This window comes from Brassica napus, chromosome A2 (assembly GCF_020379485.1).
Source record: "Brassica napus cultivar Da-Ae chromosome A2, Da-Ae, whole genome shotgun sequence".
NCBI lineage: Eukaryota > Viridiplantae > Streptophyta > Magnoliopsida > Brassicales > Brassicaceae > Brassica > Brassica napus.
In genome coordinates this window covers 24331350-24357702 of record NC_063435.1, presented here as the reverse complement: position 1 = coordinate 24357702, position 26353 = coordinate 24331350, and the positions used below count along the sequence as shown (strand labels likewise).

Sequence of the window (26353 nt, the reverse complement as noted above, 5' to 3'; positions counted from 1 at the left end):
GATTAAATGAGAATTTCGAGAATGTGAATATATCTCATATTTTTCGAAGTATGAATAGTCAGGCGGACGCGTTAGAAAAAGAAACAAGGACAGAATGCTATATTTTTTCTCATATAGATCAAACCCGATCAGATGGAAGTGCTCCTCGGAGAATCAGTTCTTCTGACCACCATTTGATTTAACTTAAATGAAAGCTAACAAAAAAACGATACTTTTGGTGGTTAAAAAAGTTTTTGTGACTTGATTATGTCCGAATCTTTTGGTTTTAATTTTTTTATTATTTCAAACAGGTTATTATATAGACTATATTTATGCTATTTTGGGAGGTTTCTATTTTACATTTGTGACTATTTAAAACTAAATTTGTTTTCTTTGGTAGTGTTTTAATGTATTTCTCATCTTTATATATCAATTAAGATTTTCGTTTAATGTGAAAATTTAATATTTTATTAAATCCTTGTCTCTGACAAAAAATGAAATTAAATCCTTGTCATGTAATAATTATTATAAGATTTTCATCTTTAAGTATTTGTACTACTATCCATGTGCCACCAAAATAATGAGATTTAATCATCATTCAAACCCCAATTTGCCACCCAACTAAGAGAAAAGTCATTATCTCGAAATCTACCACTATTAAAGAAAGAATCTATCCCAAACCGACCGGTTTACCAGTCTAACCTTCTCCTGAAAACGAAGGGCGGCTGGCCAAGTGTATTTATGAGTAGACTCCCCCTCATTGCCTCCTCATCACAATCACAAACTTAACAGAAAATAAATTGATTTTTTCTTTTTTGCAGGTTTTGAGGAGAATCTGTGTCAGACACAGAGCACAGTGTCAAAGTAATTCACCCTTTTTTAGATTAAAATTAAAATTAAAATTAATAATCTCTTTCTCTATATATAAATTTAACAAACTTTATACTCTCTGGCAATTACCGTTGCGATCGTCTTCGTCTTCGTCTTCTTCCTCCTCCAGATACATCGATCGATCATCCATTTCCCTCTTTTGATTCCTTCTTCTAACGAATCGATATGGGTTCGTCACTTCTCTCTGTTTCTCCTTTCCGATTTCGATTTGATGATTGATTGATTGATCTAATTAGGGCTCTGATGATTAGTTTCCCTATCTGGGTTTTGTTCAATTTTAGGTCTTTTCATCATAGGTTCGATAAATTTTAGGTTTTTTCATTATGGGTTTGTTAAATTTTAGGTCTTTCTAACATGGGTTCGTTTATAATCCTGTTCTAGGGTTTAGTCTCTGTTTGGTTTCATGATCGATGATTTGATTGTTATTTTCAGATGTCTGTTTGAGCTATTCGTACCATATGGATGATGAGATTGCTAAGTTTATCAGAAGAGTGAATCCTCCAAGGGTTGTGATCGATAACGAAGTCTGCAAGAACGTTACTGTCATTAAGGTAACTTTTCTGAGATTGGGTTTTGATTTTAAGGTAAAGAAAACGTTTTGATTTGTGGGTTTTATTAGGTGGATAGTGCGAATAAACATGGGATTCTTCTGGAAGTTGTTCAAGTCTTGACTGATCTTAACCTCACCATCAAGAAAGCTTACATCTCCTCTGATGGTGGCTGGTTCATGGATGTCTTCAACGTTACTGACCAAGACGGGAACAAAGTTACTGATGAAATCGTTCTTGGATACATCCGTAAAGTTAGTGATTAGACCTCTCTTGTTTGTTTCTATTCTGTTAGGTTTATGATATGATTATTAACTCTCGTTGTGGTGGTGTGTTTGTTTGCAGTCTCTTGGCCCTGATGACTCTTCTTGCTACAGCCCTAGATCAACCATTGGTGTTAAACAATCTGTCGATTTCACTGTCATTGAGCTAACCGGAACCGACAGACCCGGTTTGTTGTCTGAGCTATGCGCTGTGCTAACGGACCTTCAATGCAACGTGGTCAACGCTGAGATCTGGACGCATAGAGCAAAAGCAGCGGCGGTTTTACAAGTGACTGACGAGGAAACCTGCTCTGCAGTCACTGATCCGGAGAGGCTGTCACAGATTAGGAAGCTTCTCGGTTACGTGCTTACAGGTGGAAGCAGGAGCAGAAGGTCCTGTGAACCCAAAACCACGGTTTCTTCTTCTCTTGATGAGACTTACGCGGATCGTAAGCTTCATCAGCTGATGTTTGCTGATAGAGATTATGATGAGTGGGAGAATAATGTTGGTGATGATGAGGATAAGAGTGGGAGAGTAGTTCCAGATGTGGATGTCTCCAACTTGCATGATTTGGATTACTCTGTTGTGATGATCAGATGTAAAGATAGACCAAAGCTTCTCTTTGATACCGTCTTCACTTTGACGGATATGAATTATGTGGTTTCACATGCCAGCATTGATGCTGAAGGCCCTGAAGCTTATCAGGAATATTACATAAGACATACAGATGGATCTCCTGTGAAGTCTGAGGCAGAGAGACAGAGAGTGATCAAATGTCTTAAAGCAGCTATTCAAAGAAGAGTCTCTGAGGTAAACATTGTTGTCATTTCTTTAAAGAATGTTGTGTCTTGTGGCTTAACGTTTGGTTCAATGTTTATAGGGCTTGAAGCTTGAGCTTTGCACTTCAGATAGAGTAGGGTTACTCTCTGATGTGACTCGGATTTTCCGTGAGAATAGTCTTACAGTTACGAGAGCAGAAGTGAAAACAAAAGGAGGGAAAGCTCTCAACACATTCTATGTGAAGGATGCTTCTGGTTATCAAGTTGATGCTAAGACCATAGATGCAATTAGGCAGGTCATTGGTCAGACAATACTTCAAGTGAAAGGTGGAAACACAGAGGTGAAACCGAGTTCTCAAGAATCACAAACCGGGTTTCTCTTTGGTGTTTTCAAGTCGAGATCTTTCGTCAATTTCGGGTTGATCAGGTCTTGAACTTCTTGAAGGAAGTGTTCCTTTTATCTGTAAATGGCAGTTGGTAGCAGTGGTGGTACACACTGTGAATATGTAGATGAAGAAGCTCGTTTAGGACATCAATGTTTAGGGCTTTTTAGTATACTCTTGTGTAGAATCTCTGGTTTTACATTTGTGGATGTATATATAAAAATTGGATTTTATTGATTGTTGTGTTCGATTATTTTCCATAACTGCTGGTTTTAGTAAATCTAGATTTGCCTTGACTAGTAGCTCTTGAAACATCTTATTCAAAAGGCGTTAGTAAATAAATCTCCCTTGTGGAAGCACCGTAGCCTACTGGTTAAGCTTTAAAAGCTTCTACACCGAGGTCTAGGATTCGAATTCCAAACTATGCAATTTATTGCAGATTTCAAGAAATCCAGGTTTCAAGTCTCGGAGAGAGCGATTTATTCTTGAAGGAAGTGTTCCTTTTATCTGTAAATGGCAGTTGGTAGCAGTGGTGGTACACACTGTGAATATGTAGATGAAGAAGCTCGTTTAGGACATCAATGTTTAGGGCTTTTTAGTATACTATTGTGTAGAATCTCTGGTTTTACATTTGTGGATGTATATATAAAAATTGGATTTTATTGATTGTTGTGTTCGATTATTTTCCATAACTGCTGGTTTTAGTAAATCTAGATTTGCCTTGACTAGTAGCTCTTGAAACATCTTATTCAAAAGGCGTTAGTAAATAAATCTCCCTTGTGGAAGCACCGTAGCCTACTGGTTAAGCTTTAAAAGCTTCTACACCGAGGTCTAGGATTCGAATTCCAAACTATGCAATTTATTGCAGATTTCAAGAAATCCAGGTTTCAAGTCTCGGAGAGAGCGATTTATTAAACAATTATGCAGATTACAGAGGATAGGCTTCCAATAGATCTTCAACATGGTGCAAATTCCGATTTATTAAACAATTATGCAGACTACAGAGGATAGGCTTCCAATAGATCTTCAACATGGTGCAAATAAATCTGGCCATACGTGAATCTTCATAGGACGGCTCAGATGATGCAGTTAGGCGTAAATCTTCATAAGGCAGATAGTATTGTCGGTTGTCGAATCATTTATATAATCGTTCCTATATCATAATTGTAAGATCATAATAAAGCAGCGTTAAAAAAAAAAATTATCCCTCTGTTACACAACATATGATATTTTAGATTTATGCATAACTATTAAAAAGTTATTTTATTATTTTTTTGCATAGAATATCACTAAAATATAGATTAACAATTATTTTTACTAATTATAAAATAGACTACAAAATACTATCGGGTAGATAACTTTGAAGAAAATTTAAAGTTGCAATGAAAATATCTTGCAAAACATTCAAAACCCTAACATACATTACAGAAAACGGAGAGTGCCAGCAAATATCGATGACATATATTATAATACAAAGTGCTAGACTTTTGGGAAAAAGTTCAAAACCAAAATTGTGTCATGAACCTTGCGGATTGGTGCGCCACAGCTTTGACTATGACTTTTATCCACGTGTCACTCGTTGTACCCATAAGTTTTTAACGATTTTATGAAAAATAAATGAGAAAAACTTTGCACCTCATCTACCTACATATATTTTGGACATATATGATAATACCATCGATATTTTCTTAAAATAATACAACCGGTTCCAATACCAAAAAGGGACACCAAATCTGAAAGGGCTCTACAAATCTGAGCCGGACTTGAAGAAAGCTAGAGAAATACTAGAAAACAACAAAACCAACCAAACTAGAGACTAGAATTAGTAAGAAACCAAAGAGACAATAAGTATTACTTAGATTATTTCCAATGTATTTTGTTATATTCTCTTCTAAAATAAAGAATTTCTATAACAAAGATGGAGCTTGCTTTAATGTATTACCATATGATAGCTATCTTCAAAATATAGATTAAAAAATAAAAATTACTGTTTTTTTTCTATATTTAAGAAAAAAAAAATTTTATTTTAGAGCATCTCCAATATACACCTCTGTAATTTCCTATAAACTAGAAATCTCTATTATAAAGGTGAAAATGCTCCAATATATGCATCTATAATAGAGTTCTTATATTTTAGAGGAAAATATAGAGGAAAATTATTTTTTGCCTCTATATTTAAAGGTAAAGATAACATATATCTATATTTTCCCTTATAAATAGAGGAACTCTATTATAGATGCATACATTGAAGCATTTTCACCTTTATAACAGAATTTTTTTATTTTTTAAAAAAAAATATAGAGAAAAATAGAGGTAGATTAGAATAGCAATGAAGTAAAAGTGACTCTAAATACTATAATAGAAGCAAAAATAGCAATGGGTTGGAAGGATCAACACAAAAGGAGAAACAAATGTGCCAACTGCCAATGGCCCAATATTGATACATCATACATCTATGTCAATTAGGATCGTGGAAAAGTAGGATTTTGGTCCATTTTCTAGTAAATAGTCAAATGATGTAATAGTATAAATCATATTTTTACCTGTTAAAATTTTATGTGGTTTCCTTAATTATATTCACTATGAATAGAATATCTAAGTAAAAGGTAGTTTACCTATCAAATTGTTCATATTTTTGTAAAGTCAGACATAAACACTTAATAGAAGTATAACTAGTCTATAAATATAAACCAAAAAGAAACAAAATTTTGGGTTACGGAACTCTCAAACTATTTATTAACGGAGTTAGGTAATTCATCTAACTAGGAGTAATAAATAAAAAAGACAAAACAATTTTTCATTGCAATAAATTCCCTTTTTTGTATATTCATTTTTATTACTAGTACATAAAATATGTATGAACTAAGGAAATAACTAAACCATTCGGAGTCACACGATGTCTCCTCGTCTCTCAAATATTAGTACTCAGTCAAGATTCTCCAAAATTTGCTTAGAAACTCGAAAATTTGTTTTGGTGTATCTGTTCTATACTTCTATTTAATATTTATAATCATGAAAATATTAACTCTCAGTTCTTCTTTACCCTTACTAATCGTAGTCTAATTAATTATTTCTTTTAATCAATATACGATACTTCTTCCGTTTCAAAATAGATGATATTATTCTTTATTGCATAAAGATTAAAAATTTTACTTTTCTCTAAAAAATAGTTTTAAAAATATAATTTAAAAATCATCTAACTAATTACAGAAATGACTACAACTTCTAATTGGTTACAAAGTTTTTGATAAAGTTAAAAATAACATAAAAATATCAAAACATCATCTATTTTGAAAAATAAAAATTTTCTAAAACATCATCTATTATGAAACGGAGAGAATAATACTAAAAAAGTATATAGAAATTCCCACGCCTCTTAAGTTGCACCTCTCTCAAAGAGTTTCTTGTTACAATTCCTCTATAATCATTACATTACAACTCAAAGATGTTTTGCAGTCTCCTCCTAGAGTATTGAACTTATCTTGTAAAATGTAGTAGTAAACCTAATTTTCGAACCCCAAGAAAAAAACATTAATATAGCACTCAACTATATAAATCCCATGAACGAACTCTGCTTTCATATGGAAATTTAGAAGATAAATTAAAACTATTAAAAGATACTAAAAGATGGGGTTTCTTGGTTTGGTTGGTACGACAATTGCCGTCTGTACCATTGTGAGTACAGCAGTATCTGCCGTTGGTGTTGTGGCTACCACCGTAGCCGTTGTCGCAACCGTCACTGCCGCTGTCACGGACGTCGCCGTTGCTGCAGAAAAGAATAAGGAAAGGAAGGATTGCTGATCTCCAAACGAAATTGGGATTTGTATACATGTCTCGAGTTAATTCTACATTTCTACCTTTTTTTTTGTTCCCTTATAAAATGTTCTAAGTATTTCATTTCTTTTAATTTTATTAATAAACCCATGCTTAAATTTAGTTGTTGTTATATTGTGTTCATTCGTACTGCAGTAATTTTCTATTGTTAGTTTAATAACTTTTGCGGCGTCATACGCAAACTGTCATATGAACTCGTTATTTTTATTGACAAGTTAATAAACTAGTCCAACTATAAATCCCCATTGCTCATGCCTTAATAATTTTGCTAATGACTGTAAGTAGTCTGTTTATTTATTGAGTATTTTTGCTAATGACGGTAAGTAGTCTGTTTCTTTTATGAGAACTAAGTAGTAGTCTGTTGACACAAATCTTTTAAAAATGCTTATGACCGGTACGACGATTGATATATGATATAAGATTAACTAATGATTAGGTTAAAAGAAAAATAACAATTAAGACAGTATATACGTACGAGTTGACAGTTAAAATCAAACATTTTATAAACTGTTCAACCATATTTTTTCTTATAGCTTACAGGTTGAAAGCGTCTTAGAGTTCAACTGTTCAACACAAGAACAAATATTAAAGTCTTTACATTCTTTTCTTTTTGTACAGAGCAGTCGTACTAGGCCAAGAGCTTTTTTGAAGTGAATTAGTTTCTCTGATTTGTATTTAAAATCTTACCTTAGGTTTCTTGAGCTGACAAAAGTTCGTCAACGGATGAACTTGTTCATGAGGCCTTGAGTTTCTCTCTGTTTGTCTCATCTACAGCTATTTAACATGACAAAACATATAGTTGTTTTTTTTTGAACGAGTAACAAAAACATATAGTTGCTAGAGATTCAGCAATATTAAGCGTGCCCAGCTTGAGTGGAGTATGACCCAAAATTATGAAGCGATTCAAAATACCTACTAAATATGAAACCAGGATAAAACAGACAAACAAAAAGAAAAACTAAAACACAAGTGACAATATAGAGCGGAATACAACCCAAAACAGAATCTTTAGGCCCAATTACCCTCGAAACCCCAAAGATCTGTTCTTGTTTCGATTGTTCATTGATGAAGGATCTAAATGGTTACCTTCTAATTGGAGGTTTAAATGCAACTTTTGCATAACTATATATAATGAGTTACGTGTATTACCTTGCCCTATGGATGTTTTTGTGACATGGAAAAGAGTGATATTGTCATCTTGAATACAATTTGTTAAGGCCCATTGACAATCTTAACTTTTCTCCCACTCTTAGCTTGTGCAGCTTAACTATTCCTACCTTCCTCTGCGTTTTGACTCTTACTATGCTTCAAATCACTTTCTAGAACCAGAAGCACTTCCTTCATCTAATGATTTGCTCGAAGATGATCTTCCTTTGAATATGTCCTTATCTTATTCATCCAATACCCTGCTGGTTCCCCCATTTTGATATCCTTCTCTATCAGTGCTTTCTGCTCTGTTCTTTGAGTTTTTGGTTGTGTTTTAAATACTATTTTGTGTGTTTAGGTTTTGGTTGGAAATATTTCTTGAAGGTGCTTCCCATGAAAATAAATAACAACCCCTTAAAAATTGTGATAAGTAAAAACCGAAATTGCAACTGAAATATTATAATCTGTATGTGTTCTACGAGGCTTCACAGCATTTTCATAGATTTGTAAGCTGCTTTTATGGTCCATGGATCTTATTATAATCTGAATCTTGCTTGATAATCCTCAGGTGACAGGAAAGTCTTTCTAGGCGACCAAATTATCAAGTATACATTTTTCTTTCTTCTTCGTTAGAGTTAAGAGGCAGAAGTAATGGCCATATTTTCAAATTTGTAAAATTTTGATAAGTAGTAATGATAAGAGTTTTTGTTTGCCGTGACGATGGACCTTCTTTTGTCTGAACCAATGACATGAAAATGCGTTCAAAAACACAAATAATCATCTTGATTTCCAAATTGTTAATGGTTACATTACATTTTAGTTCTTTATTGTATAATTATGTTTTGCTTCACTCTAACTTCTTCGAATAAATTATTTGTTATGAAGTGGTATGTAACTTAAGTAAAAATATGCTATAGAAGTATGTTATTTTATTAATTTATAAAATACTAATTTAAAGCAATATTTTAAAATAGCATGAGAAAAATTACTATCAAATAATTTTGTTATCAAACAAAATTCAACAAAATCTATAATAAATTACAAAACATAACCAGTAAGACACTAAAAATTAAATAATATTTCAATCAAGAAGATAGAATTATGATCGGAAACAAATATATAATAACACATTATTTCATGTTAAATTAGAAAATTAATTACTATTTATGATATTATTAAAATATTTCTATAGTATTTTAAAATAGATTGATTATTTTATCAAATTTTATTATATTTTAACTGATTTAGCTTGAAGTTAGACCAATTTATTTTCATGAATAATTAATAAGTGTAATTGTTTTTTTTTAACTTGAAACTAAATAAATATAGTAGTACGTATTTAAAATTTCTATTTTCTTCTTTGAAAAATAGAGAAAAATGAAGATTTTGTTACTTAATTCAAACCGAATATGTTATTAAAAGTTACAATATTATCTCAAAATTCTGTTCATTATTTATTTGTTTATAATATCGTTTTTAATGTATAATTTCTGAAAATACTTCATAAAATTAATATAAATAGGTTTTATTATAACTTCCCGGACCTACCCTAGTAAAAGATAAAAGATAGAGAATTCTCTTACAACTATTATATTGAAAGCTCAAAACTATTGTTATAATAATCTGGAGTGTGACCTTACAGTCCTTGATTATATATAACTGAGTTTGTGAATCATGAACTATATATGTTTCTCTTGCAAAAACCAAATGACACAAGCAATGATCTCTGATCTATAAAACACACATATGTATACATATATATGTATGATTTTGTTCAGAGCATCCATCCAGGGAAAAATCCATTAATAACATTCTGTGATGTTGTTGCTGAGTTGCTTGCATTTGTCACACCAGGATTGTAATGACTGTTTGATAAAAAAAGAAACACAAATTTTAGGATATATCTTGCTGATCATAGAAGAAAATCAATTCAATGGATCGTTACTATTTTTTTCTATGCTGCATACCTCATCTGCAATGCTACATTGCCGTGTAAAGGCCTGAAGAAACCATTTTCTTGACTCGGAGGGTTTGCTTGATAAGAGCTCATGCCTTGTTGATGTTGTTGTTGTTGTTGTTGTTGGTGATATTGCTGTTGTTGTTGGTGGGAATGTTCTCCAGCAGAAGCAGCTCCCCACATCGATTGAGTAAGGGCTGCATCACTTTCCTCCAACTGAGGTAGCAAGAGAGTGAGAGAGAACCATGTTATAAGAGAACTCAAAGTGATTCAAATTTCTTGCGCTAGAAGATTTTATGGCACTACCTTTCTCCTAAGATCTCTGTTGGTCTCTAATAACATTTCCTCCTGTAAATTGATGAATATGTGAGTGTGTTGTATTGAAATGATAAGACACTGTGACTCTTTATGTACCTTTGTTTTGAGGTCTGATAGTTGATCAAGCATCGCCCCGGCCTGGAAATAAAACAAAGCCAATGTTTGGTAGTGTTGTAAATTCTCTAAGGATCAAAGAATCGAATATAAAATTGTCGATTTGTTGAGATTTTGTATATACCTTTCTTGACCTTATCTGCTTTAGTGATGCATCTACTTGGTGTTCTAGCTGCTCAAGCTCATTCACTCCCATCCCAGCTATCTCCTCACCTAGCAAATGCCTAGAGAGAAAAAAATTCCACAAGACTTATGTGATTGGAGTAGGCATCTAATTTTCAACATGTGTGATGATTCAAGCTATGTACCTTTGTGAATGTTGAAGGCTTTCAACTTTTGATTTGAGCATCAAGTAGTCTTGGTACTTCTCCTGCCATTTAAAAGAAAATTAACTAACGGACAATTTTACAAGTTTGAGTTCAGTCTTTTGATAATTATATATATATAAATATATATGTATATATAGAGAGAGAGAGAGAGAGGGAATATGTACCTGCAAGTCTTTAGCTGATTGATTTGGATCCATAGTTGCATAACTGTGTTTTCTATACTTCTCAACCGTCTTGGTCATACCACTAATTCATACAAATTATTACTGATTTTTTATACATATCAAACTTTGAATTCATTTTGAGTAATATCTTGAAAGGGTAAAACAACAAACCTTTAAAGCATTGTAAAACGTCCATGTTTAAAACCAAGAACATCAAGATCAGTATCAATCTCAGTATTAGTTTGCAAGGGGAAAAGTTTTAAAATTGTTTCAGAAAAAAATATTTGTTAAGCGCAAAAGAAACTTATGAAACTGATTATCATCAGAGTTGTCTCTTTACCTTTAATATAATTATTACAAGTACTTAAGAGATACTAACTTAAAGAAGTAGTCAAAGTATTGTTGTGTTTCTTTACAGCTTTGTATATCCAGAGGTCAATCCTTTGTCTCTTTGGAAAATTGGATCAACCCCTTCAAGATCCAATCTCATATGTAAAAGCTTTCATTATATATATAGTAGTAGCTTCTATAAACAAATCTCATCTACTTTTCTATTCAAACTCTAGCTTTAATCATCATCTTAGACCATCTAAGAACCTGATAGTATGATCATCTTTTTGGTAATTTAATCTCACTTAAGAAGCCAGATTTGTACATAAAACCAAGAAGTCATAAAAGAAATTAAACCCCAATCATCAGCTCTAACAAAATCAAGAAAGACTCAAGCTTTCATATCCTCCCACAATCCTTAAGAATCAAAACCCTAAATATCTGAAAAAAGAGGATTAAAGATTCTATTACCTAGGACTGCTGCAAAACTCGTAGAGCTTGCCACGGTTAGAGAAAATGAGAAGAGCAATCTCAGCATCACAAAGCACAGAAAGCTCATAAGCTTTCTTAAGCAGACCATTCCTTCTCTTTGCAAATGTTACTTGCCTGTTGATCTTGTTCTCTATCCTCTTCAACTCCACTTTTCCTCTTCCCATCCTTGCAACTCTTTCTCTCTCCCCAAGAAACGCACAAGTGATGAACTAAATAAGGTTTATCTATACACACACATAGATAGAGTGCATATATAAGTGAAATGTTTAGTGTAGATATAGTCTCTTAAGGATTCTGGTTTTATATATAGGGCATGAATTGGTTTCCTCTCTTGTCCGGTGACTGGTGGGTGGTGGAGGAGGAGCCGAGGAGGTGATGGTAGTGGTTGTTGTGGTGGTGGACCACCTTGTTCAGGTTCTTCTTTTGTTGGAATGTTTTAAGAGAATAATGTTGTGTTGATTTTTTGTAGATGCTAAGCCATTCTTGGCCAAATAAAAGCTTACACAACTTATTTCAACCCTCATAAACTTTCCTTTTAAAAAAGAACGAAAAATATCATATATTCTACATAAACATGTATCGTGTATATGTCATTATTTTATTCTTACTTCGTTATCAGGGAATACATTTTTAGTTTTATTTCTTTCCTACATCCTTTTTTGGTAGAAAATAAAATTGATTCCTAGTACTTTTCCAAGGAGAGTTAAGATATCTCTCTCTCTTTCTAGTCCAACCAAAATGCTCCAACTTTTCTCTTTCAGCCTCCTCCATACGATTTTAAGATAGATAAATTTCTGCCATATATAGATTACTGTCATCAGATCTAGTCCCTAGTTTTTATTATGCTCAAAAAAGAAATAATTGAAAGATTCTATATATAACCTACAAAGTATGCCTTTAATAGAGCACATTCACAAGTCCAAGTCCTATCTATTAGTATTTTATGGTCTTGTTACTTGCATATTGATATTGTTCATCAAAAGAAAGAAATAAGTAAATTAACGTTTTTTCAGGCATTGACACGTTTAGTTTATGAAAATAAATCTTTAGTGTATATATATTTATGTGTTTGTGAATAAAACTAAGAGGTTGATAGGCTTTAAAGTTTTTTTTTCCGCTTGGCCTCTCTTGCCGACAGGTTCTTTAGTATGACAGCTACTTCACGATCGTTACAAAAAAGTTTGTCGAGTTTAAATGGTTAAAACTTAAATCTGATATAGTACTATCAGCATAAGTAAAGAAGAATATGATATAGTACGACAGTATTTAGTATATTACTGTTAACATTGAACTTTAATATTTGTCTCTCTCTTTTGTTATTTAGAAGGGTTTTACGTACCGTGAAGACATTTAGCTGATTAAAATTTTTATATATATTAGATAGGGGAAAATCGCATAAAAAACCTTGAAAGTGTCACTTACTAGCACTTTAAACCTTGAAGTTTTTTCACTAACACTTTTAACTTTCAAAGTGACATTTTTATCATAAAAAACCTCCAAAGAAGAAAAATGACCTACTGAACAGGTTAAAAACAGTTTTTTTTTTTTAAATAATTATTTAATTAATAAATAAACAAAAATAATAATAAAATCAAAAAATTTAACAAAAAACTCATAAATTAAAAAAAGTGAGGAAAATAAATAAAGATTTAGAAAATTAAATAAAAAATAACTAAAAATTAAAAAATAAATAAGATCAAATTAAAATACAGAAAAATAATAATAAATTTCAAAAAATTGAAAATTCAAAAAGTTTTTTTTTTCATTTTCAAATATAATGTCGAAAATTATCATTGGAGATATGTGTTGATAAAAAAAAAAGACTAAGATAACACCAAACCAAGTTTTTGTTCTCAAACTAGTATTCAAGGCTCAAAGTCACAAAAATAAGTTTCATTAAAGAGGTAAATATACACTTATACCCCTTGGGTTAATTAATCCAAACTTTAGGGTTTAGAGTTAAGGGGTGAGGTTTTGGAATTAGGGTTTAAAATTTTATAAAATAAAAAATAAATACTAAAAAATTAAAAATAAAAATTTAAAAAACAGTTTCAAAAAATTTCACTTTTTTTTTAAATTTATGATTTTTTTTTATTTTTCTCCATTTTAATTTGATCTTATTTATTTTTTGAATTTTTTGTTATTTTTTATTTAATTTTTAAATATTTATTTATTTTTCTCATTTTTTAATTTGTGAGTTTTTTGTTAAATTTTTCGATTTTTATTAATATTTTTTGTTTATTTTATTAATTAAATAATTATTTTTTGAAAAAAACTGTTTTTAACCTGTTCAACCGGTCATTTTTCTTGTTTGGAGGTTTTTTATGATAAAAATGTCACTTTGAAGGTTAAAAGTGCTAGCGAAAAAACTTCAAGGTTTAAAGTGCTAGTAAGTGACACTTTCAAAATTTTTTATGCGATTTTTCCTTTAAAGTGGAAAATATCATGTTTCTTTTTTATGTTTCTTTTTTATTCAGAGGCGAAGTCTTTTACATTGGAAGTTAGAAAGAATCTTAAAAATATTAGTATATAAGAGCGATGAGTCAATCTATTTATCAAAAGTTAATTGTATGTTAGAACTTCATATAATTTAACATGATATCAGAACATGATCCAAATAGTTCTCATTCCTTCTATCATGGCAGCTTATATTATACATTGATGATGATGAAGATTGTTAATTTACTCATGTGATATGTCTCAGACAACTTTTTAACTTTGCTTGCTGACTCATATTTCACTTGGTACCTTAGTTATTTTGTTCAACCTATACATCAATAAAAAATTAATGTTGTCCTTTTTTGTCAGCTTAATGATATCTATTTATTGTATCGCTATTAATCTTCTTGATAGAAACGATGTATATGCATACTGTATCTTACATGTCATCATGTGTATTAGATCTTTATCTTCTGCGTACTCGTTAATCCTCTACCAATCTTTTATCGTTCCAAGTGGTCACCTCACAGCATGTAATACATGAGTAGATATATGCTTTAGTTAATATCTATAAAGTATAAATACCATAAAATATTGCAATGTGATATTCCATCTTTTGATATGGGATCATCTAGGTAGATAATTCGGAGCCCAAAGAACATTTGAGAAATTATCTCTGATAAAATAGTTGTTCTAACAGTACCTTTACAGTAAATCTCCATAAATTATATATGCTACCAGATAATTAATATTTCTGCATAGGTAAATATTATAAGTCTAGTTACGAATTAGTTAGTAACTCTTCTTACATTATTAACAACCAGTTAATAAAAGCAAATAAAATAATATATAGTTTCGGACGAACATATCATTATGATTATTAAAAATACGATTCTTAATATTTATGTATATTACCGGTTGTACGATTCTCGCTTTTTTCTTTTTCTTATACTAGAACTTTTACAGTTCACTCTTCTTTTGGGAAGATAAAAAGATTACCCCTTGGATCTATCATTATAAGCTTTAGTATTGTTTTGTAGACCAATATATCATATACCGTAGGTCCATGTAATATACTTTATCTTAGTAATGCAGGAGATCGATGTGATATTACTAACACTGCACCATGTAACAATAATTATAATATGATATCTGATGCTTGCAGATTCTTCTGTATCTTTAGACTAACAAACTGGAACTAGATTAGACCCGATGGTGTTTCAAAAAAAAAAAAAAAAAAGATTAGACCCGATGATGGGCTAAAACCCTAGTTACACTCCATTTGGACCATAGGCATTTTATGTTCTTTGAGATATATTTTTAAGAACAATTATTTTTCCTGCACCAGTAGGTTGAATCTCGTTCAAAATATATATAGTTCTCTTTTTTAACTCTGATAATCAAAAGACCAAAGAAACATAGGGTTACAAAAGAAAACACAACATCCCGACTAAATAAAAAATAGAAAAATGCTTTTTCCTTCAACCAGCGCTCGTATAGTAAATGATTTGTCAAAAATCTGTTAAAGTTGGTTAACCGGTAACATGACCTAATAATGAGATCACGTAGCAAACAAATAAACTATATCTTGTCATCGAAAAAAAAGCTTAACTTGGCAAAAAAAGTCCACGGTGATTTTTTGGAGAAGGTTAAACCCTATTTAATGTTTTCGTTAAGAACATAAATTCTGGAATGGGTTATTGATGATGTGATTCTTATATTTGTTATCCTAAGTAGACTGAGACTTCTATTAGTCAAACATAGTGATGTCAACCGAGAACCTGGACCGCGGGACAGGCCCGTTAAGGCTTGGGGCGGGACGGGTTTGGGCCCATGTTTTGATATCCCGCAATGTTGCGGGCCTCGCGGGAAAGGGACTGTGCGGTATGGGCTTTATGCGGGATGGCCCAATCGAACCCGCGGTAACCCTAAAGTCCCGCAACATCTTCTCTTCTCATTTCGTCAGCCACCTTTAGAACATAAGAGAGAGAGAGAGAGTGACTGATTGAGAGAGAGGAAGACGAGTCGCCACCGTTAGAAATGGAGCTCCGGCGACGGCGATAAGCTCCGGTACTCGTACCTCGGGTTCTAAACTTCACAGAACAAACTCCTGTCTCGGGAGATAAGTTCTTGACTTGAACTCTCCGCGAACTCCTTTTCCACCGTAGACCGGCGATGGTTTCTTCAGCGACGGCGACCGCATGCATGTCACAGGTAAAGAAAGATCTATGTAGTTACTGTATATTTTTTCTTTTTTGGAGTTCTAACAGTTTTACTCGTTTTCAGGTGGGTGAAGACGTAAAGTGGGCACTCTGCTTCGATTCACTATCGGTTCGAGTTCCATAAGATGCATGCAAGATCCGAATATATGTAAGACTCTCTAAGACTCCTCCTTCCTCAAGAAAAAGATCGAAGCTCACACTACAAGAAATATGTACATTCTTAGCTCACGAAAAATGCTATAATAGGGCTTTCATAGCATTTTCTCATATGCTATGTCATCGGCAGCCATCGTAGATACCCCTTCTACGATAGCATTTTTTAAACGCTACAAAATAATCAGATACGATAGCAATAATTGAATGTTATTATTAACTTAAATGTAGCATTATTTTTTTGTTACAAATTGATTACGATTCATGTATTCATGCTATGATAGATCTTTTCTATAATAAATTAAAAATAATCATAATTAAAATAAAATAATTGACAATTAAACCAAAAGTTGTTTTATAATTAAAAATAAAATAAATTTTATTTATGAATTAAGATTGGTTTACAAATAAATTCCGGTTTACAAAATTAAACCAGAAATTAAAAGCTAAAGTCAAACCACTACAATTCCAACTCGGTTTAAACTAAACCAAATAAAAAAAGCTAAACCTAAAAACAGAAAAGAAGAATCCAGCCGCATCCTCTCCTCCATGAGACTTCGTCAACTCCATCAGGTTTTTACACCTCCACCTCCACCTCCACCGGCTCCGAATGCCATGGCTGAAGCGAAGACTCAATCTGGTGGTAGAGCCACCGGTGTTACGGCTGAGCGACGAACTTATATGCTGGCCATGCCTTCTCCGCCGTCAGGCTTTTTATTCCTCCACCATCACGATTCTTCTACCTCCTCTGCTGTCAAGCTTCTTCAGACTCCTCCCTCCGATCTGTTTCCTATCTTCTTCTTGTTTTAAATCTGCATCTGAAAAAAGGAAAACTTTGAGAATAGAAAAAATAAAAAGAGTAATCAGGTAAAGAAGTGGAGAACGAGGAGGTGGAAATTGAGATACTTCTGTCGGAGGTGATGGTGTTGGCTGTTGAGACAGTTTAGATTCACGGAGGAGGCATATTGAGAGATAGATTAGAGGATACGAAGAAGTCAGAGGAGAGGAAGAAAGAAAGAGATGAGAAGAAAAAGTGTATTTTTTTTATCTTAGTGCATTGTGGTCCGTTGGATTCATTTTTATCAATGGTTGTGGTTACACAAAGCATGATCCTTACCCTTCTATGTGATAGGCTACTTTCTGTTGACCAATCAGATGTTATGTATTTGTTTTCCTATTCTTTTTTTAACACCATTGATTACTTATTCTATTTTGTTTTTAATATTAAAAAAATATTTATGATAAATTTTCGTTAATATGAATTATTTTGAGAAAAAAATATAAGATTTAGAATTCAAAATTTAAATTGTTTAGATTTATATTTAAAAATTTAAACTTTGTGATTGATATTGGGATATAGTATTGAAATTTAATTTTAAAGTTTAAGATTAATTTATAGTGATTAGAGTTTAGTTTAAAGTTTAGTGTTTATTATATAAGGTGTATAGCATATATGAGAGTTATATTTAATAAGTATATTTTGATTATATCAGTTTTAAAAAGAATATTTAGAGTTATGTTTAGTTTATAGTGAAATTTGAGAATAAAATTTTAAAATTAGATTTGTAATTTATGTGTTAAGATTTGGTGTTTAAGTTATAAAATATTAGTTTTACTGGGTAGATTTATAATTTATGGTTAGTACATAGGGTTCAGATGGGGTTTGAGGAATATCCGAATATGGTTTGGAGTTTAGATATAAGGTTTGTAATTTAAATTTTTAATTTAGTGGTAGTAAATGTTATAATGAATTATTAAATATATTAATTATTAATTATTAATCTAGTGGTGAGACTTAGTTATAAATATTTCTAGAGTATTGAATGTATAGATTATGTTTGAAGTTAAGATTCATGATAAAGAGTTTGATTAAAGATTAAAGATTTGTGTTTAGAAAAATATAGTTTAAGATTAAGAAGATTAAATTTTTAGTTTAATTAAAGATTTAAAGTTATAGTATGAAAAGATTAGAGTTTTAAGGGTTATCTTTAGAGTTTAGAGTTTGAAACCATGTTTAGGGTTTAGGGGGTTCAATTAGTTTTTCTTAGCGTTAGAAAAATGCTATTATATGTCTTTGATAGCATTTTTGAAGCTGATTAAGTAATGTTTTTGGCGCATTTTCCGATAAATATTGGCGGAATCAATGATTTTATTTTCTCGCTCGCTTAATTTTCAAAACAACATTAATTAAGTGCTATTTTAGGTTTTACTCTATCATAGCGTTTATCTAATGCTATTATATAATACGAACAATTTTGAATCATCAACGATATCAGTTCAGTAAAACGTGCTATAATAATATGCTATCAATGTAGACTTTTTTTGTAGTGTCATAGTTGTTGTTTGAAATAGAGATTCGCTTTGTTTACTTGTTTGAAATAGAGATTCGCTTTGTTACTTGTTTGAAATAGAAATTCGGTTTGTTACTTGCAACTATATAGTTCTGACTTCTGCGGATCTTCGCCGTGTAGCTAATGAAAAATCATTCAAAAGAGTGAAGACTGATTGTTCGTTGGCTACAGAGCAGCACACAGCGCTTAGAAGTCGATTGGTGCACCTGAAGGTTCGCAGCCCCCGGGACGACCTGAAAAGGCTTGTGCATTTCGGCGGGGCGGGCTTGGGCCGACCTTTTGGAGACCGCATCCCGCGCGGGCCTGACCCGCCTTAACCCGCAAAAGAAAAAACCCGCAGCGGTCCGGGCCGGGACGGGACGGAACAACCCGTTTGACATCACTAGTCAAACACAAATTCGGTCGGTTTGAGTGAAGATGGAACACTCTATAAGGAGAAAACGGACATTTAAATACTAAACTTATTCAAATTAGCCAAAAATATACCAACTCTTCGTTAACCTAAAAAAATAACAAACTTATGTTGACTAAGCTGTTTTAGATATAAGTTTAGTCAGCATAATTCAACGTTAATTGGCCGTTCACTGCTCACGTCAAAAGAAACAACGTCGTTTCAAAATTAGAATCTCATAACTTAAGTTCTCAAATCGAAAACAGAAGAACCCCAACCCAGAATCGATTTCTAACGTCTCAACTCTCTTTATTCACAGCAGAACCTGAAATCAGCTTCATCTTTTCTCCTAAAATCCATTTCATTGACTTTACAGGTTAGTCTGTGTTTGATTGTCGGTATAATTGTTGTCTGATAGGAACATTTGTTTAAGTGGGTAGAAGGTTCACTGCTTGAAGAGATGGAAGATACTTATCCAAAGCTTGAAAACACTGAGAAAGATAAAAAAGTCAAACGCCAAGACAAAGTTGATATTTATATGTCTACTATGTTATGGTTGTGCAGCCGTGTACACAATTCACGTTGAAGATCCTGTTAAGTAGGAGGAACAAGAAGCTTGGGAATGAAGTGTTTATTTAGATGTACATATGGAGTGTTTGGTGCGTTATAAGAACGTGGAACTAGAGCTTCAGTTCAAGAAGAAACGTGTGTGTGTGTGTGTTTATATTGTTTGGATTGTAAACCATGTTCTTAATGTTGAAACAAGACTTGTCTTAACACTTAAATGAGTTTTAGCAATTACATGATAATCTGAAGCTAAATCAGAGTCTTCTCAACACAAAAAAAAAAAAGGAGAAATCAAGATGTTATAGTAGCAAAAACACTCAAAACACTCAAAGCACACGACATGAAGGTTTAAGAACAACAAAGCATAATCCAAAACATTGAAAACACACATCGACATCATAGTTTTAAATTAGGCGTCCACAGCTCCATTCCTCTCCATTGTGTTGCTTTCAATCACGAGTGGAGGTTCATGCTTGGGTTCTCTTGGCTTGGTGGATCAACGGATAGGATTTTTTATTTCTTCGTGCCTTGGGGTTCATGCTCGGATTTTGACGACGAATCAAAGGAGAAGTGAATTACGGTCTTATAACCGGTTATAAGGGGAAGATAGATGAGAGGGTGAAGAGATGAAATCGAATTGGGTTAGGTTTCTTAAGTTTTTCTTAAGAAATTCTAATTTTTAAACGACATCGCTTCTGTCTTTGTTAACATTAAACGGCTGATTAACGCTAGACTAAACTTATATCTAAAACGGCCAAGTCAACGTAGGTTTGTTATTTTTTTAGGTCAATGAAGAGTTGGTATATTTTTTTGCAAATTTGAATAAGTTCAGTATTTAAATGCCCGTTTTCTCACTCTATAAGTATCATATTCAGTGAATAAAGTCCTGTTAGTGTTTTTTAGTATCACGTATAATGGTAGTCCCTAATGATTTCATAACATTGTATGATTTGTAAGAACTTGCAAAAAATCAGTCATTCACTTTGCTCCTCTTTTTTATTTTGTGCACATTCACTTTGCTCCTCTTCATATGGAATATTACCTCTAAAATTGTAGAATTTTTGGATTTACAGCCCAAGACACTTCCTACATGTGACAACCTTTCTCTCTAGCCAATGTCTTTTATGCCTTATGTTTTTGGAAAGTAAGAAAAAATTAAACCAGCCAGAGCCTATCGGTTTACTTATTGTACCAACCCCTCTCTAATTTGAACTCACAACCCTATTTCCTTGTTCTAAAATCACGGCCTCTCTCAAGACACCCCCGTATTCTTTTTTTTTTCCTGAACATTTTGTGGATGAATTAGATTTGGGAAATGCATGTGGACGGAATATGTGCAAAAGGTTTTGTGGACGATATATACGTCAGAATATTTTGTGTTCGGAGTACAATTAAGGATACTTGTTGGACGGATTCCATAAATACTTAGGCTTATGCCAATCACAATTTAAAAGTTTGTATGCGATCGTCCCCCCCCCACACCAAACATAATAAATTCACGTCTTTATCAAACTGACCTACTGATCAAGTTTTAACTTTGGCCTTTGGATGGAAAGCACCAGATCGAGATCCAACGGTTAAGAATAAAGCACTTGAATCAATAAACCTAATAAATTAATGCCTCCTAAGAAACAAATAAAGTAAACCAGAAATCTGTACCGGTTTTCCTTTGGAAAACAAAACAAAATCGTAAGGGAAGGAAGGGTACTATTGTTAGAAATATTGACTGGCTCCAAGGAAAGTGTGTCACATGTTCAATGTGACTCTGAGTGAAAGACAAAGACAAAATGTGCCATTTTACGTAATCAACTCAAAATTGTAAAGCATATTTAGAAATCAGAAGAAGCTTTCTTTTTTTTTTTTTTAACAAAGAAATCAGAAGAAGCTAGACCACAGTAATTAGTAAGAGAAACAGATTCCTGGAAAAAGTAACTTTAACCTTGTCCATAATACGAGGTAACACGAAGTGAGTTGGCCAAAAAAGTCGTAAACATTCAATACTGAATTCTGACAAAATCAAATCTATTAATTAACGTTTATAATTGTACTTTCGGAAATACGCTTCAGTCTTTGGTTTACATTTTAACAATAAAAACGTAAGATGAGGGAAGCATTGCAGGTTGAGGTCAGGACAGAGTTCATAGGATACGTGTCGAAATCATACTGGGTTAAGAGACCATTTTTCCCTACACTCTTAGGATGTGTTGCGATTGAACAAAAAACAGTCATACGTACATCACGTGCCTGAAGAGACAAATGTTGACGCACTACTGCTTATATTAGAATTTTTGAGAACTGATAAATTCTAACCTTAGATATCAATAAATTTTATTTTTGTCAAAAATATAGCACATAAAATTCTAAATAACATACTTATATTTAATTAAAAGATTTTAAACCCTTATATATTCTTTGGATAAATAACTTAGACTTTGAGTTTAGATTTAAGATAAGATTTTGAGAGGAGAGGGTGGATTTAAGATTTTTCAATATATATAATTAATATTTAAAATTTAAAATAATAATTTAGAAATATTTTCAAATTTTTTTTTGGATTTCTCAACAAAATTTCAAAAATTGAATTTCTTTTTTTTCATTTAATAAATCAAAAATATTTTGACTTGAATAAGTTTTTTTTCAAATTTTAAAAAATATTTTTAATTTTTGTTATATATTTATATTTATATATCTATAAAGTAAGAGCATAGTTATCATTTATCTATTTTGTTAAATTTATTTTAGTCAGTTTTTTCTTGTGTGATCTTTTGGTCAAAAAAATATTTTTGAATTTTTTTAAAGATATTTGCCCTTTATTTAATTATTAACTAGGTGATCCCGTGCTCATGCGCGGATATAAATTTTTATAAAGTAAATATTTTATAATTAATTGATATTTACTTTTGGTTTTAAATTAGACATATAATTTTAGATATATTATATTTGCCCTTTATTTAATTATTAACTGCCATTTTTGGAAAGTTTTCATTTTCTTGAAAAATATAGTGATTTGGGATTGTGATTATAAATTAGGATAACAAGAATATTGTGATAGATGAGTATTCTTTAAGAATTTTTCATCAATAGTTTTTATTTTAAATATTTTCTTAAAACTGCTATTTTTGGAAAGTTTTCATTTTCTTGAGAAATATGTAGATTTGGGATTGTGATTTATAAATTAGGATAACAAGAATATTTGTGGATAGATGAGTATCTTAAAGAATTTTTCATCAAAATTTTGTATTTTTAAATAATTTTCTTAAAAACTGCTATTTTTGAAAAGTTTTCATTTTCTTGAGAAATATTGTAGATTTGGAATTGTGATTTATAAATTAGGATAACAAGAATATTTGTGGATAGATGAGTATTCTTTAAGAATTTTTCATCAATAGACTGTATTTTTGAATAATTTTCTTAAACTAATATTTTTGGAAAGTTTTCATTTTCTTGAGAAATATTGTAGATTTGGGATTGTGATTTATAAATTAGGATAACAAGAATACTTGTGGATAGATGAGTATTCTTTAAGAATTTTTCATCAAAATTTTGTATTTTTAAATAATTCTCTTTAAAACTGCTATTTTTGGAAAGTTTTCATTTTCTTGAGAAATATTGTAGATTTGGGATTGTGATTTATAAATTAGATAACAAGAATATTTGGGATAGATGAGTATTCTTTAAGAATTTTTCATCAATATTTTCTATTTTTAAATAATTTTTTAAAAACTGCTATTTTTGGAAAGTTTTCATTTTCTTGAAAAATATTGTGATTTGGGATTGTGATTTATAAATTAGGATAACAAGAATATTTGTGGATAGATGAGTATTCTTTAAGAATTTTTCATCAATAGATTGTATTTTGAATAATTTTCTTAAAAACTAATATTTTTGGAAAGTTTTCATTTTCTTGAGAAATATTGTAGATTTGGGATTGTGATTTATAAATTAGGATAACAAGAATATTTTGGATAGATGGGTATTCTTAAGAATTTTTCATCAATATTTTCTATTTTTAAATAATTGTTTTAAAAACTGCTATTTTTGGAAAGTTTTCATTTTCTTGAAAAATATTGTGATTTGGGATTATGATTTATAAATTAGGATAACAAAAATATTTGTGGATAGATGAGTATTCTTTAAGAATTTTTCATCAATAGGTTGTATTTTTAAATAATTTTCTTAAAAACTGATATTTTTGGAAAGTTTTCATTTTCTTGAGAAATATTGTAGATTTGGGATTGTGATTTATAAATTAGGATAACAAAAATATTTGTGGATAGATGAGTATTCTTAAAGAATTTTTCATCAAAATTTTGTATTTTTAAATAATTTTCTTAAAAACTGCTATTTTTGAAAAGTTTTCATATTCTTTAGAAATATTGTTGATTTGGGATTGTGATTTATAAATTAGGATAACAAGAATATTTGTGGATAGATGAGTATTCTTTAAGAATTTTTCATCAATATTTTGCATTTTTAAATAATTTTCTTAAAAACTGCTATTTTGGAAAGTTTTCATTTTCTTGAGAAATATTGTAGATTTGTGATTGTGATTTTTAAATTAGGATAACAAGAATATTTGTGGATAGATGAGTATTCTTTAAGAATTTTTCATCAATAGGTTATATTTTTAAATAATTTTCTTAAAAATTGATATTTTTGGAAAGTTTTCATTTTCTTGAGAAATATTGTAGATTTGAGATTGTGATTTATAAATTAGGATAACAAGAGTACTTGTGGATAGATGAGTATTCTTTAAGAATTTTTCATCAAAATTTTGTATTTTTAAATAATTTTCTTTAAAACTGCTATTTTTGGAAAGTTTTTATTTTCTTGAGAAATATTGTAGATTTGGGATTGTGATTTATAAATTAGGATAATAAGAATATTTGTGGATAGATGAGTATTCCTTAAGAATTTTTCATCAATATTTTGTATTTTTAAATAATTTTCTTAAAAACTGATATTTTTGGAAAGTTTTCATTTTCTTGAGAAATATTGTAGATTTGGGATTTTGATTTATAAATTAGGATAACAAGAATATTGTGGATAGATGGGTATTCTTTTAGAATTTTTCAGCAATATTTTTATTTTTAAATAATTTATTTAACAACTGCCATTTTTGGAAAGTTTTCATTTTCTTGAAAAATATAGTGATTTGGGATTGTGATTTATAAATTAGGATAACAAGAATATTTGTGGATAGATGAGTATTCTTTAAGAATTTTTCATCAATAAGTTGTATTTTTAAATAATTTTCTTAAAAACTGCTATTTTTGGAAAGTTTTCATTTTCTTGAAAATATTGTAGATTTGGGATTGTGATTTATAAATTAGGATAACAAGAATATTTGTGGATAGATGAGTATTCTTAAAGAATTTTTCATCAAAATTTTGTATTTTTAAATAATTTTCTTAAAAACTGCTATTTTTGAAAAGTTTTCATTTTCTTGAGAAATATTGTAGATTTGGAATTGTGATTTATAAATTAGGATAACAAGAATATTTGTGGATAGATGAGTATTCTTTAAGAATATTTCATCAATAGATTGTATTTTTGAATAATTTTCTTAAAAACTAATATTTTTGGAAAGTTTTCATTTTCTTGAGAAATATTGTAGTTTGGATTTTGGGATTTGATTTATAAATTAGGATAACAAGAATATTTGTGGATAGATGGGTATTCTTTAAGAATTTTTCATCAATATTTTCTATTTTTAAATAATTGTTTTAAAAACTGCTATTTTTGGAAAGTTTTCATTTTCTTGAAAAATATTGTGATTTGGGATTGTGATTTATAAATTAGGATAACAAGAATATTTGTAGATAGATGAGTATTCTTTAAGAATTTTTCATCAATAGGTTGTATTTTTAAATAATTTTCTTAAAACTGATATTTTTGGAAAGTTTTATTTTCTTGAAAATATTGTAGATTTGGGATTGTGATTTATAATTAGGATAACAAAAATATTTGTGGATAGATGAGTATTCTTAAAGATTTTTCATCAAATTTTGTATTTTTAAATAATTTTCTTAAAACTGCTATTTTTGAAAAGTTTTCATTTTCTTTAGAATATTGTTGATTTGGGATTGTGATTTATAAATTAGGATAACAAGAATATTTGTGGATAGATGAGTATTCTTTAAGAATTTTTCATCAATATTTGTTTTTAAATAATTTCTTAAAAACTGCTATTTTGGAAAGTTTTCATTTTCTTGAGAGAATATGTAGATTTGTGATTGTGATTTTAAATTAGGATAACAAGAATATTTGTGGATAGATGAGTATTCTTTAAGAATTTTTCTCAATAGGTTATATTTTTAAATAATTTTCTTAAATTGATATTTTTGGAAAGTTTTCATTTTTTGAGAAATATTGTAGATTTGGGATTGTATTTATAATTAGATAGCAAGATATTTGTGATAGATGAGTATTCTTTAAGAATTTTTCATCATAGTTTGTATTTTTAAATAATTTTTTTAAAACTTGCATATTTTTTGGAAAGTTTTGATTTTTCTTGAAAAATATTGTAGATTTTGGGATTGTGATTTTAAAATTAGGATAACAGATATTTGTGGATAGATGGTATTCTTTAAGAATTTTTCATCAATATTTTCAATTTTAAATAGTTGTTTTTAAAACTGCTATTTTTGAAAGTTTTCATTTTCTTGAAAATATTGTTGATTTGGGATTGTGATTTATAAT

General features: G+C 30.5%; 2 protein-coding genes, 1 long non-coding RNA gene and 1 pseudogene across 5 annotated transcripts; 1 reads left to right on the top strand and 3 right to left on the bottom strand.

Annotated features, from left to right (window-relative positions):
• Positions 1-723: 723 nt before the first annotated feature.
• LOC106430037 (ACT domain-containing protein ACR5) lies at positions 724-3506 on the top strand. 3 transcript variants are annotated; one of them, XM_048744215.1, is made up of 7 exons: positions 724-843; positions 942-1039; positions 1303-1421; positions 1490-1672; positions 1764-2492; positions 2563-2938; positions 3368-3506. In XM_048744215.1, exons 2-6 carry the CDS (start codon positions 1036-1038, stop codon positions 2893-2895), a joined length of 1368 nt encoding a protein of 455 aa, XP_048600172.1. In that variant the 5' UTR covers positions 724-843; positions 942-1035; the 3' UTR covers positions 2896-2938; positions 3368-3506. The 3 variants fall into 3 exon arrangements, with proteins under 3 accessions (XP_048600172.1, XP_013726267.2, XP_048600179.1); XM_013870813.3 differs by lacking the exon at positions 3368-3506 and having other exon boundaries at positions 2563-3081; XM_048744222.1 differs by lacking the exon at positions 3368-3506 and having other exon boundaries at positions 774-843; positions 980-1039; positions 2563-3081.
• A 2958-nt stretch (positions 3507-6464) lies between these two features.
• Positions 6465-9161, bottom strand: LOC125585034 (annotated as a pseudogene).
• Positions 9162-9455: 294 nt separating this feature from the next.
• On the bottom strand, positions 9456-12044 carry LOC125580158 (agamous-like MADS-box protein AGL3). Its single transcript, XM_048744255.1, has 8 exons — positions 11508-12044; positions 10707-10788; positions 10522-10583; positions 10338-10437; positions 10196-10237; positions 10088-10129; positions 9792-9997; positions 9456-9689 (listed from the first exon to the last, which is right to left on the bottom strand). The coding sequence occupies exons 1-8, from the start codon at positions 11690-11692 to the stop codon at positions 9599-9601; spliced, it is 810 nt and encodes a 269-aa protein (XP_048600212.1). The 5' UTR covers positions 11693-12044; the 3' UTR covers positions 9456-9598.
• Positions 12045-16703: 4659 nt separating this feature from the next.
• On the bottom strand, positions 16704-17724 carry LOC125580162. The gene is made up of 2 exons (XR_007317902.1): positions 17249-17724; positions 16704-17160 (listed from the first exon to the last, which is right to left on the bottom strand). It is a non-coding gene; the product is annotated as an uncharacterized LOC125580162 (long non-coding RNA).
• Positions 17725-26353: the final 8629 nt, after the last annotated feature.